The sequence below is a fragment of the Lipophrys pholis genome, assembly GCF_963383615.2.
Source record: "Lipophrys pholis genome assembly, chromosome: 12".
In the NCBI taxonomy this organism is placed as follows: Eukaryota; Metazoa; Chordata; class Actinopteri; order Blenniiformes; family Blenniidae; genus Lipophrys; species Lipophrys pholis.
The window spans coordinates 16549571-16563461 of NC_137641.1; the positions used below are offsets into that span (position 1 = coordinate 16549571).

General features: G+C 44.1%; 1 protein-coding gene across 3 annotated transcripts in view; it reads right to left on the minus strand.

Moving 5' to 3' along the window:
• Window positions 1–13198, minus strand: part of dpysl2b (dihydropyrimidinase like 2b) — a 29331-nt gene extending 16133 nt beyond the window's left edge. The window contains exon 1 of one of the 3 annotated variants that reach the window (XM_080477196.1): window positions 9403–9693. In XM_080477196.1, coding sequence (XP_080333322.1) covers window positions 9403–9444 — 42 coding nt within the window. In that variant the 5' untranslated portion in view covers window positions 9445–9693. Of the gene's footprint in view, window positions 1–9161; window positions 9694–12522 lie in introns of those variants that run through there. The other 2 variants (XM_080477195.1, XM_080477197.1) reach the window with 2 other exon arrangements.
• Between the last annotated feature and the right edge of the window lie 693 nt (window positions 13199–13891).

Genomic DNA, 13891 nt, shown 5'->3' on the forward strand with positions numbered 1-13891 from the left:
CACGATTAAAGGCTTTGGATGAAAGATGCTTTTGGGAAATGTCACATAAATACGCGGACTGGCACTCGATGATAAACATAAATACTCCAAACACGCCAGAATCACAGTGCAGACTCTGTTCAGCCTTTTTAACGAGGCACACACAGGAAACCCATAGCTTTGTAATGTCTTTCAGCTGCAGTTATCATCACATTTCTGAACAGACGGGAGTTTTTAAAAAATCAAGAGGCAAAACAAACCAGGAATAATTGATTCCCAGGGGCTGTTATTTAGAGATAGCAGGATCTGTCAGGCCCAACCACAGACACACAAACTGCACAGTGTCATCGCTGCTGTGCGCCAACAACTAAATCACAGTGGGGACAATGAAGGCAGAAGCCCCGCCCCCAATACACGCCCACCTATCCTCCCCATGTGGTTGTGTTGTTGCAGTTAACAGACATGAGGAAACTCCAATCAGAGAGCGGCGCGTGTAATCAATCATCCTCGCCTGCTGAAGTGCCACTTCAGAGGAGGAGGAGGAGGAGGAGGAGGAGGAGGCTCCACCTCCACCTCCACAGCCTTCCTGAACCCCACCCATCTCTTTGGCTCTCTCTCCGGTCACCCCAGGGGCTCTCTCTCCCTCCCTCTCTCTCTCTCTCACTCACCCCTCTAAGAGGGAGTGGCAGCCCTGGTCACACGGACTCCGGCGTCCCCGGCTAACAAAGGCGGCTCTGTTTGAGCCCCGAGTGCCACTGCAGGCCACACCCTGCAGGACTTTCAAATACTACCTTTCACGTTCTGTCATTTTTAAGGTATTATTTAGACCAATCAGGCACTCTGTCCACTGTGGAGATCAAAACAAGACAGGTGGATTTTTATTTAGACATGTCTCAGGAAGAAATTTTTACTTTTTAAAATTAATTTCAGATGAGACTGTGGATTTTGCAAACAAGTATGAAAAATCTAGAGTATTAATTACATAATGTAAAGCTCAATCAAAGCAAAATGATTCATATGCATTATAATACAGGACTGTGTTAGTTGTTAATTAATCAGCTTTGTGAACTCAAGAGCATCTATAATCCAGATGATATCAATGTTGTTTTTCCCACTAATTGTGTTATTTTATCTAATTGTTGGAACATTTTCAGCTAAAAGTATTATGCTTTTTACTTTAAACAAATCATCTATTTAGCGTCCATTAAATGAAGCATCTTTTTGATTTGTAAACTTGGTCATGCCTGAATGAAACGAGAAAACTCGAGGATGTTGAGCAGGTTCAGGGCTCCATCTGAAGCCACAGAGGCCCTAAAACCACATTACATTTTATTTTAGGTGTACAGTACCACAGGTGCCTATGTGCTGCATGTTTTGTCAGAAGCGAGTGAAATCAAACTGTTCCTGGTGTCCGCTCCCAGAGTTTCTTTGCTGTAATCTGACAAGAAGAAGATGCTTCCCAGCCGTCGTCTGAAAGGTGTGTGTGTGTGTGTGTGTGTGTGTGTGTGTGTGTGTGTGTGTGTGTGTGTGTGTGTGTGTGTGTGTGTGTGTGTGTGTGTGTGTGTGTGTGTGTGTGTGTGTGTGTGTGTGTGTGTGTGTGTGTGTGTGTGCGGCTCTGGTGGAGAGCCTGGCCCGGCTCCAGCCCGCTGCCGACCTCTTCTCATCCCGACAACTGCTCTGAAATATGCCGTCCCATCATGGGCCTCATCATGACTGTCATTATTACATTTACTCGCTGCAGTCTGCCAAAAAAACGCTCCTGCCCATGTCTTTCCAGTCTGCTGGTTTCTGTTGCACGGTAACATGATTCTTGGTGCCGTGAATCCAGGAACCCGGACTGCAACACCATGTAATTGTTTTAGAGCTGGCGGGGATTAGAGAGAGTGTGTGATTGTTCTGGATCCAGGCCAAACGGGACAGTGACCTTTCCTTCATGGGAACCTCTTCGCAGAGCCCACAAACAGGATGTGGAACGGAGCTCAATGGGTTCACTGTTTTCAAAGCGCTGTGTTTTCATTCCAGGCAACAATGAGTAACTTCTCTGATATGTCACACAGGCGGATGGCAAACACAGTTCAACCTCTGTAACAAAGCCTCTGGGGCACTGACCTATCTGTGTTTGGTTATTCTATTAAGATCAATATTTCATCTGCAAAAATAGAAATATGTATCAGCAATAAAAGCAGATATTCACGGAAGGTTTACTTGTTTTTAACGGCCACACAACATAATGCTAAATCTGTAGTGAGTCCAATTAATTCTGTTTCCATTCACTGTGCATTCATGCTCTGCAAATTCAAACTAACAAGATATGAACACAAGTACAAGACCAGGAAAAAAAAACAACAACAAAAAACAATTAAACAAAACAATTGAATTGAAAAAAAAGTTTACATTTATTTAATAGTGTAGTAAATAATAATAACGAAGGCCTCACATCGAACTCAAGAGAGAATCAACTCAAGAACAGAGGAAGAAGTTGGAGGTGTAAACACGAGTAGCTGAGAAAAAGGAAAGGTGCTACGACGTGCAGTGGAAAACAGTGAATCTGCACCATCACACATTGTATCCTACTGGCATGAAGTCTCACTCTGTCATTTTAGATTTTCCACCTTGATCTACTTTTCTCTTCAAAGTTTCATATTTCTTTTTTTTATTCAAACTGCATTTATGTGGAAATTGGGGAAAAGGATCCTCGCTGTTCAATTGTAAAGAACACTTAAGTATTTCCCCACATATCTGTGCAGAGTCTGCAAACTGCTGAAGCTGGTGTCAAATTACAAGCACTTAATGCCTGTGTGCACTTGATGCTGGGTGGCCACTGTTCAGTGGGTTGTTTGGTCTCCTTCTATCTGCTGCAGTGTGACGCAGCCAACAACAACGTTACTGATATTAGTGACAGGGAGCGTGAAGCAGCTGGAAGTCGTAAAACCAAAGCAAACGGTTAAAGGATGCTAAAGAGACCCACTGAGCTGAGAAGCAATGCAGAGTCAGACTCGGGTTCTCTGCTGATTGATGCACACAAGTGATCGTCTACGCACCATGTGACCTACTGGAATATCAAAAAGTGTGCGTTCAGCTGGAATAGGAATGACGTGACGGCTGAAGCAGTGTGAAAGAAGCCAGATCATGATGGATTGTAGGAGTGTGGAGATAATCAAAATCGTATCATATCAGGTATAGAAGAAAGCGCCACCCAGTGAACAGTGAAGTCAGCCTGCAGAGGCCGACTTTCATAAATCCAACCAGTGAAAACGTCTGCCAGTGTTACAAACGTAACCCGGCAACGTTGTGTGTGTGTTGTCCAAATGGAAAATATCCTGGAAACATTTGTGAAGTCAGGTGGAGAAATGTTGCCAGGTCAGAGATTCAGACTCGATGATTTATGTGTGTCCTGGATTAGTCTAAAAACACACACACACACACACACACACAAAACCTGACTACCAAATGAATCGCCATACATGTTCCTGACAACTGCAGTGTAAACACACCAAAACACAGCAGCTACACAGCAGCTGCTACTTGGAAATAAGAAGAAAAACAGGAAATAATGTCACACCCTGTCTGCAAAAATACACTATGTACAGAGTATAAAAATAAATTAGAGGCTTTATTTGTTAAAACAGGTACTGGAACATAGTTCGTGTTGATCCAAAGCACAATTCTCCTGTTATGAACGTCACAACTGTGGATTTACAGTAAAGTCTATCCTATTCTACAGTGTCAATTTGTCTCATTTACGCATACATTTACACAATTACATCGACAAACAACGTGCATTTCCAGGAAATATATAATACGTTTATAAAAACCAAAATATCCCAAATGTCATGATGTTGAGAGCAGCTGTGAATTACTGTAACACGTTTTCTATGAAAAATTCAACGACTGGAGAAAAAAAAGCCGTCCTTCTCCATTAGAAATTAAAGATTGATTTAAACTGATGGAGAACTTAGGACAAAGTTCAATGCGGCAAAATCTTTGACCTCATTTGTGTTGACAATGGCAAAGTAAAGCAAAAAAAAAATAAATGCTTGAATTCTCATATCTATTTTATTATTATTGTTTACGTTATTACGTTTTCTGAAACAAGTCAGCGAAACTACCACGTAATCTTTCTGATACTTAATTGGTATTATCTGATTTAAGCAATTGCACTGATATGTGAGGGACTCACTGCACCATCTTGTGGTAGAAAATGATATTACAAGGCTGGCACTGTTTGATCATCCTGTTAACGTCAATGATCGTCCATGTGACACACAACACGTCTTACATTATGACATTTCTTTACATTTTGATGACTATCTTAAGTTTGTCCAATTTTCTTAATAAGAATATCAAACATTACGACTTGAATGCCTTTTAAACAAGTTAAATGTAACGTGAGCTGGATGAGAATCTTCACAAACATACAGTTTATGCCATTCTTATTTCAGTTCAGCACCTTTAATTATTATTATTAAACGGAACATCATGTCTCCATAAAGCAGCTAATTCACCAAGCAGGTAATCTCAGTATCTCACTCACAAATCATTACTTCATGAGACAGAAGAAAAATGTATTCTACAATCAGCAAACATGAGTCAACCCGTTCCCTCAGTCTGCTGAGGGCACAGAGCAGCTAGAGGAACTGTGATATTGTTACTCAATGACATGGTCCTCTGTTCTGTGTTCCACTGATATATAACACACACGCACACACACACTTTGGCTTTATGAATGGGGGAATTCGGGATGACGTTGTGCACTATGTGCCTGGAGGCGGCTGACTTGGACTCTCAGCATGCTGTGTGGGTGTGTGTGTGTGTGTGTGTGTGTGTGTGTGTGTGTGTGTGTGTGTGTGTGTGTGTGTGTGTGTGTGTGTGTGTGTGTGTGTGTGTGTGTGTGTGTGTGTGTGTGTGTGTGTGTGTGTGTGTGTGTGTGTGTGTGTGTGTGTGTGTGTGTGTGTGTTTGATGTTTGTGGAGACAGCGCTGCGAGCTACTTGGTCATAACAGCATGAATACTGCCTTAATACTGTCTACATATACACACAGTCACACACACTCACACACACACACGGAGCGATCGCCGGGGATGACTACAGCACTGTGTGTAAACTAGCCGATGATGGCTCATCCTCCGAGGATTGCTGTCACAGAGACTTTAATCCAGGACAGCCTGGAAATAGCTCCGCTCCATTTTTACCCTCCTCAAACTGGTTCTTGAAAGGATTCCTAACTTTCCTAAAACAACCTCCTCGCTCCTATTTTCACTGTTCTTTTATCAGCTTTTCTATCCTTGCAAAGCACATCAGGCTAAACTGCTCCTGGTGGGTGTATTAATAACTCCGCCTGATTCTTCTGCAGGAGCGAGAACTTAACTTATCAAATAACTGATTACAGAAAGAGGGTATACTTGATACTGTCATGTCAAAATGGTCTTAATGAACTAAATCATCCCTCTGATTCTTTCTACGTTTAATGAAGAAATAATAGGGGCAGTACTAGTAGTTAAAGTAGAAGCACATAAAGATATAGTAGTAGTAGTAGTAGTCATAGGAATCGTCAGATCACAAATACCAAATACGTGTAATAATATTTTTGATTAATCAAGAACGAACATTTAGTTTGAACATTTGCTTACTGTTGTCCACCAGGTGGTGATGTTGCGCCATAAAGACACGCGTCACCTACGGCACCCTCTTGTGGTCCAAAGTGGTATTACAGTGCTGGACAGGCCGGCATTCGCTAGTCAGTGCATGTCTTCACTATAATGTCTTTGAGTGTGTGTTTCAGGTTCACTGTAAATGCTTTAAAAAAAGCAAAGATATAATATGTGACTGTATTAATGCTTGTTTTAAATTGTGTTGATTATTTTTCTGGCAGATTGATTGAAGAAATCTCTCTTGTGTCGCAGGGAAGCTGCATTTCCAGGAGGTTCATTCATTTTTGATGAGAGGTGCAATAAGTACGTCCCTGAAGTCTGTGCAGCTGATCTGAGTCCATCTGGCCTCCCGACACACACACACACACACACACACACACACACACACACACACACACACACACACACACACACACACACACACACACACACACACACACACACACACACACACACACACTCCACAGTGCATACAAGACCTAATATGTGTACAACTTAAACTATCGTTAGTAATTCCTTGCAGCCACAACGAGTAAACAAGACTGAACTCAGCTTCCTCTTGTGAAAACAAGCAGCTCACAAATTGCTGCTCAAAACCAGTGTTTCCCAATCCCCCTGCGTCTGGTCTCTGGTCAGCCAAACAATTTCAAGGAAGTCAAATGCAGGAGCATCCCCATGTTCCTCTTATGTTCTTCAAAGTCTGTTATGATGGTTTTATTTGACTCGTGCGCATCACTGCTCCAAACACTTTACATTGATACACCAACTGACGAACCCAGCGGTTCTCAACCTGAGGACCTGGACCTGTTTTGTGGGGCAGCTGGTATTACACACAGGCTCCAGGCTTGTTAGTCAAACACTTTCTACGATGGGCATCTCACCTAGAACCCTCCCGTTGCTTTTGTATGTTGGTGAGAGTGGGCGTGTCCACTAGCATTTAGCATTTGGCTTCACTGTAGAGTTTTGGCAGATCAGAGATGTTCTGCAGCCTTTCTTGCAGATCCTTGTGAGTTCCACATTAAAATGGGAATCAAATCTCACCAAGTTCCACTGAATGTGCAGGTACAGCATCCAGGGATTTCTCCTTTTTTCATAGGTTACCTGAGATTGTAAAGAATGAATAACTGGTGCAGACTGCATTTCTTCAAGTACATAAAAGCAAAAAAGCTCTTAAAACAAACACAACCTGCCAACAAAAATACAAAATATGTGTTTGTGCATCTGCTTTCCCATGTGGTCAACATACTGAAATCCAACCAAGAAACGAAGACGCATTCCACTACTTTGTGCTGTTATTAGCGATCAGATGGAGTTTCTGACAATGAAAGGAAATATTTCCTGGTATCACGGTGGGGAAAAGAAAAAAAGGCAGCATGAGTTTATGCTCTGTCGTTGGCTGGAGACGCAGCAGCCGGTTGGTGGAGAGATCAGAGGATTAGTGGGCGTTGTAGTCCCTGCAGTGATTAAGTCAGGCCTTAAATGGATAGACTGCCTATTCTTGAACGTTGCATCAAAGAAAAAGAAGCAGGTCAGCGGCAAAGGTGATTTCTTCTAAAGGCGACTCCTTACCAGCTATTTTACAGCGTGCTGTAAAAATGAACATGGCGCTTCATCTTGAGTAAGAGACTGCAGCCCGGCGAGATGATTGATCGGACCTTGAATGAGAAATCTAATAAACAACTTTTTGAATGATCTTGCAAACTTGTTGAAGAGATGTGACTTTTGCATTGAGGTGGCACTTTCTCTATGAGAAAGCCTTGTCTTATAATGAGAAGTGTTTCTCCCGGCTGGATTAAAAAAATTGGTTTCGTATATAATTTCTTGTACAAATTTGAAAGACGGAGGTCATGCTGACGGATCCGTCCTGGATATTTGATGTGTTTCTCATTGCTGGCAGGTCACACACGCTAGTGAGGATACCAGTGTCACATCCAAGGAGGCAGAAACACAAACCGTCATAGTTTTTGAGAGATTATTCTCTGCTGAGCTTTGATACTAGAATATGAGCTCGTGATCTTGAAATGGTGCCTTCATTAGAATGTGGAAAATGTGGAAAGAATACACCTGATCGCTGTTAAGCTGGAAAGTTCTCACTGGGAAAGTGGGAAATTTACCCTCAAGACTTAAACTGTATCGTCATTCAAGCATTTTTGGATCTAAATGAGGAATGGTATTTCTTTATTAGCATATGTAGCTTATTAGCAACAAAAAAGCAGTCATTTCCTTAGTGTAGAAGACAGTCCCCCTGGTGGTGCACTATGGTAGTATTTCAGTCCTGTTTGCCACAGGAAGGGGATCCAGCTTAAAAAATAGACGATTATTACTAAGGATTTGCAATGACTTGCTGCATTGCCTCTTGTAAAAGGGAACAGCCGACACCTATTTGCGTGGAAGTCTTTAAACTGGCTGATATCATTATTTCTAAATGTACTGAGTGTACTGGACGGGTCACGCAAATGTTCTCATCTTGGAAATGGGAATTTCTCATCTGGTAGAGTTATCATATTAAGAGTTAATCAAACTTGATCAGATTCTTTTCATGCATATTATTAAAAATATTGAAAATAAAACATGTGCAGGATGGATGGATGGATGGACGTGCAGGAAGAACCTCCCACTGTGTTGACTCCTGAGCCACCACCTGACCCCTCGGGCCTCCTCCCAGGAGGCCTCATGGATCACTATGGCTCATATGAGGCTTATTGGATGATTTGTTTATTGAGATGGGGTGACTCCATCTGTTTGGCACATAATGAGCATCTCATGCAAGCTTTTCCTTGTCTTTTTAACCCAATTACTGGACTTCTGGATGAAGACTCCTCGCCCTCCTTCCTGCATCTCCCCCTCCTTACACAGCTGAGGGAGAAACATGGGAGGAAATAGGAGCCACTGAACCCTCCCTCCCTCCTTCCATCCCTCCCCTCCTCCCTCCTCCCTCCCAGCCACCCCACCCTGCTTTCTCTCTACTTTCCATTGAGGCAGCAGCACCATCCTCCCTGCAGCTCCGCCACCGATCCAGGAGGAGAAAACACACACACACACACACACTCCGGCCTACAATGGCACAGTCTCCAACTCCTCGGTGCACAAACAGAGCCGATGAAAAGCTCGTTTTGTAAAGTTGGGGAGTGGGGGAGCCTCTGGGAGCGGAGGGGGGGGAGTGAATGCATGCCGGGTTCCTTTTTTTTTTTTCTTTTTTTTTTTTTTCTTGCGGTGCGTTTCCAGCGGATGCAGAGCGGCATTTGCTCCAGCAGTTGTTGTGCGCTGCCACCCGGGCGGCCATGCACCAGACGCACCGCTCCAAACAAAAGACCACCGGAGAGAAAAGCTCCAGTGTCTCGCCTGCAGAGACAAAGAGGGGCGCACACAGGGTGCACAACATGCAAACGACCCAGACACACATGCCCGAACTGATCCGGACTGCATGGAGCACTTGCCGCAAAGATGCTGCAAAATCTAATGGTAATAATAAATTATGAGCCTCGCCTCGCCTCACTAACTGTTTTTTTTTTTTGTCGATATGCCTTTTACCTTTACTCCCAAGCGGGTGTGATTTTCTCAGTAGTAGGAGTTTGCATGAAGAAATGAGCTGGATTTGAGAGGTTTGGTGGAGGCGCAGTGAGCCATGCCGCCCCGGTGACATCCTGCAGCCCACACCCGCACCGGTAGCACCAGGCCCCGGGGATCCAGGGATCCAGACACCGGACCCCGGCCCGGGATCCACTCCCAACACTCCCAACACACTCAGACAGAACACACACTGCTCACTCACTGTGATGCGGGGGATGTTCTTCTTTCCCTGGTAGCCAGACATCTTCACCGGTCCGCTCTTAATGAAATAACGCCACTGACTTGGAGAGGGAGGGAGGGGGGGGGAGGGGGGGGGGGGACGTGAGCGCTGGCAGTGAGGAAGATGACGATGATGATGATGAGCACAGCTGATCCTCTCGGGAGGCCGCGAAACTGCAAACAAAAACTTGCTTCTCAACTCCGGATCGCGTCCTGTTGTGGCAACCTCCCGGTCTCCGCCGATGCGCCAAACCTTCCCTTCCTTTCCCAGACGGAGTCAGACGAGGAGGAGGAAGAGGAGGGTCCGCTTCAGGAGGCGCGTTCCCATAAAAAAAAAAAAAAAAAAGAAAAAAAAAAAAAAAAGAAAGAACTGCACGGAGCATGCGCAGAGCCTCGCCCTGCTCCCATTGACAGGAGAGAGCCACTAATGCCATCAATCGCTCTCCCTGGATTAGAGGAGCGCAGCCCTGCAACCATCCAGCCGCTCGACAGACAGGAGGAAGAGCCAGCAGCGCCATCTTAACCTCACAACTCCACTCAAAGAAGAGTTTTTAATCTGAGCAGCACAAGCTCACAGGGACATTATTCCCCTGCTCACACACATATAGCTCTTCCTTTGTGGTAGTTTCTCTAGAAACACTGTGAGAAAGTTGCTGGGACGAGGAAACACACATAATGTGTATTTCACATTCATCCATCCTTCCATCTTCTGTGCCGGGTCAAAGGGCGCTGAAAACAGTTTATTACAGCGAGGGAACCTTCCACTTTAGTAGTATCTGTCCCTTGAAGGGCAATTTAAAAATAGTAAAAAAAATTCAGTAAACTCAGTAAAAACACACTTATAAACATAGTAAAACATTGTATACCACACAAAATATAAGATAGGCAGGGGCATTAGCGGTAATGAGTGCAAACACTCCCTTAGTCAGCAGCATCAAGACAGTTTAAAGTAAAATACAGCAGCAAAGTGCAGCACAGTACGGCAGGTTAAACCCTGGGCAGGTCACCGGTCCATCACAGGACAAACGTAGAGCGACTAACAACCACACACACTCACATTCACGTCAAAATAACCTCACATGCAAGTTTTTGGACTGTGGGAGGAAACCAGAGTACCCGGAGGAAACCCACGCTCAAGGGACCTGGCTGAGAAATTGGAAGTTCTCACTGTGAGGCGAGAGTACTAACCACTATGTGGCCCCTCATTTCGCATTCCTGGAGAAGAAATAATCTACATGTGATTACTGCTTTATCCAGTTCAGAGTCACATGGTGCTGAAGAGTGAAGACCACATTTGCAGTCTGTACCAAATCGCATCGTATGAATGAATTTTTTCTGGATTGTGAGAAGAAACCAGATTACAGGGAGAAAGTGCAGACTCTGCAAGAAGAGAACCTGGACATAACATTCTCCAAGTGAGACAAGTGTGCTGCACTTGTAGCAGCAGTTACATCACGATTTTGCCCATTCTGAATGCAAATAAAGCCAATAAATTAAGAGAATAGTGGAATATGTTTTACAACTGTGACTGAGTGTGTTGCAGAATATTTCCTCGGTGAATGAATATGACGACTTTCCCGTCAACAATATTGATTAACAAACTGCACAAAAACCTGCAAATTTATTATTTTCAAGTCATGCATTTTTTTTTTGTTTTAACAATATTGACTGAAGTTATAATATTTGGAAATTATTATATTAACATAACACATTATTGGCTAAATGTTATTACGTTATTGGATCAAAAATCTTATTACAGTATTGGCCTTTATCACATTGTTGGTTGTTACAACATTTTATGATTATATATTATATCTTAGATTTGGTCCACTGTGTTGTTTTTAAATGTGCTTTATAAGTTGGATTGGATGTTGGTCTGTTAACGCGTCCTGTTGTTTCTCATTCTCTTGTTGGGCCAAAGGCAGAGGTTAACTCGCTCCAGTATCATGTGGCCTAAAGCTGTATTCCAAAACTGGAAGGGACAAATTGTAGTTTGCAGTCGCAGCAACATCTTCGATACAGCTTCATCCAACTTGCATAAGGAGCTGATTGCAATCACTGCTGACAAACACAGACTCCCAATTTAGAGTCAATAATTCAAATAAAACACGTTTTCAGGCAGCGAGAGAAAATCGGAAGACCTGAAATAAAGACCTGACCACTACACTAATGTGCAGCCCCAGTCGCAGCACAACACGGTTTGAAATCTGTTGTTTATTCCCTTAAAATTGAGACTAGCCTTACTTTCATAAAGATAAGTGAACTTTCACCCACTAAGCTTGGAAACCAGAGGAGTGGGGTTGAAGTACCTGAAGTGCTGTTGCATGAGCAGACCTGCACTCCAGTGCTTTTGACTGGTATTCAGAGTGATGTCTTGTACCACAATACTTGACTTAAACATACAGACTATACGAATTTGAGTAAAGGGTGGGTTGAGTGACTAACGCTTGGAAATCAATATGTAACATGATGCCGAGCTGAACACCACCACCCAAAGCTTTTAACAGCCTCCCGAGTGCTTAGATATTAAGTGAAGGAAACACTGATATGGTTAGTTCCAAAAAACTGTTTGACCACTTGGATCTTACTTCTCCATCACCTCCACGCCCTCACTTTCTGCATTGGTTTGAAGAAACTGAAGGGCAGCGGTGCTGCATTGGTGCAAGATCATGAGAGAAACGTGTTTATTTGATGCTTATCGAGAACGTGCGTGTGTTTCCTCACTCAGAGAAGGGGAAACACTGAGTTGGCGTGTGTTTAGTCACCAGTGAGCTGCACAGTGCAGCAGAATAAGGCGAAATCAAACAGCTCTGAGCAGCAGGGCAGAGCCACTCCCTCTGGCAGCTCTGCGCGGTGGTGGACCCTCTGTTGCATCACAATGCTTTATGGGAAATGTAGTCAGGCCAAGTTGTCTAAAAGGTAATACACTGACTGTATGAGCTTAAATTAACTGATCGTGGGAGCAGACGGACACATTCGTGCGCACCTGGGCGAAGCTTTAGTGCAGAGTGTGCACCGAGGTTAGAAATGACAGCAAGAAAACACTGAAAGAGGGAAAGGCGCAAAAAACAAAGACAAATGTGCAACAACAACAAAAATGTACCCGTTTGTCATCCAGATTCTGAAGCGCCTCTTTGCCGGTGCTGACAGTGATCTCCACCTTCCTGGGCTGGGTGATGTCCGTCTGCCGGTCAATGACTCGGCTGTCGCTCCTTCCTCTGCACGCGGACAGCGCGTCAAAGTCCAGCGTCTTGCTGTCGAAGGATCCTTCCACCGGGCAGAACATGCCACAGAATTTCTGCCTGGGCCTGGCGGGGCTGTCGGAGCCCATACTGTTGAAAAAGCCTGGTATATCCCCGGCGGTCGACATGCCTTTTCTCTTTTCTTTTTCTTTTCTTCTAATTATTATAATTCCTCTTTATGTTTCCACCGAGCGGAGTGGCTGTCTGCACGCGCTCCTCAGCTTCTTGCGTTGATCCCTTCTGTTTTTTGTGGGGGTTTTTTTTCCTCTCTGGACAAGCCGCCGCCTTTTTGCCAGTTTCCACGCGCAGGTGGTCGCACTGTGACAAAAAAAAAATGTGTGTGAGGCTTAATGCTGCATGAAAACACTCCCACTGTGGAGAGAGGAGCGCACCTCCAGCCGCTGATATGAAGAAAAGAAAAGAGGACCCCTCCACCCCCCAGGTTACACATCAGCTACTTCAAACTGCTTACTCATGACTCAAATTAGCTGGTCGTTATTAGTCAGCATGTGGTGGGAAATAAAGATCCAATAAGGTGTCGGTGGAGGGGGAGGAGGGGGATGTTTTAGGTTTTTTTGGGGGGGGGGGACTACCTGTGGGAAATGACGGAGCTGTGCTTGAGCTCATGGGGGGGCTGGAGATCAGCACCGCGGACAGTTCCCAATAAAGTCACACCCAGTGCAACAATGAGGGGCGCTGTCCCTTCAGCACCACACCCAGAGCTCCTCCTCGCTCATCCCGCCACAGATGAGTCAAGGCTTCACCTGGCAACCTGCAAATAAACTTTCAACTTTCATATTCATATTCAACCTGCTGCCCCGGAAACACACGTGTCTCTTTGGCCCTCCTGCAGAGGATCCCTCAATCTTTTTCAGGAAATTATACCTATAAGTAAAGTTTTCGTCTTGTTTTCATTTGATTTATGCACACAGTCCATTTTTCAGGGACTTTTAACTGTTGGGTAAAAAATGGCTTTAAAAAAAGGTACTATAATGGGGAAAAAAATGGGGGGGAAATAGCCGAAACCCCCTAAAAATGGGGAAGAAAAAAACCTGCTAAAACCTAAAATGACTAGGATTCTAAAATAGGGTAAATATGGTAAATGGATCTCATTTATACAGTCCTTTTCCACTGCATGAGTAGCCCCCAAGGCACTTTAGATTGTCAATCACATTCACCCATTCACACAAACATTCACACACCAATGGGTGTGGGTGCCATGCAAGGTGC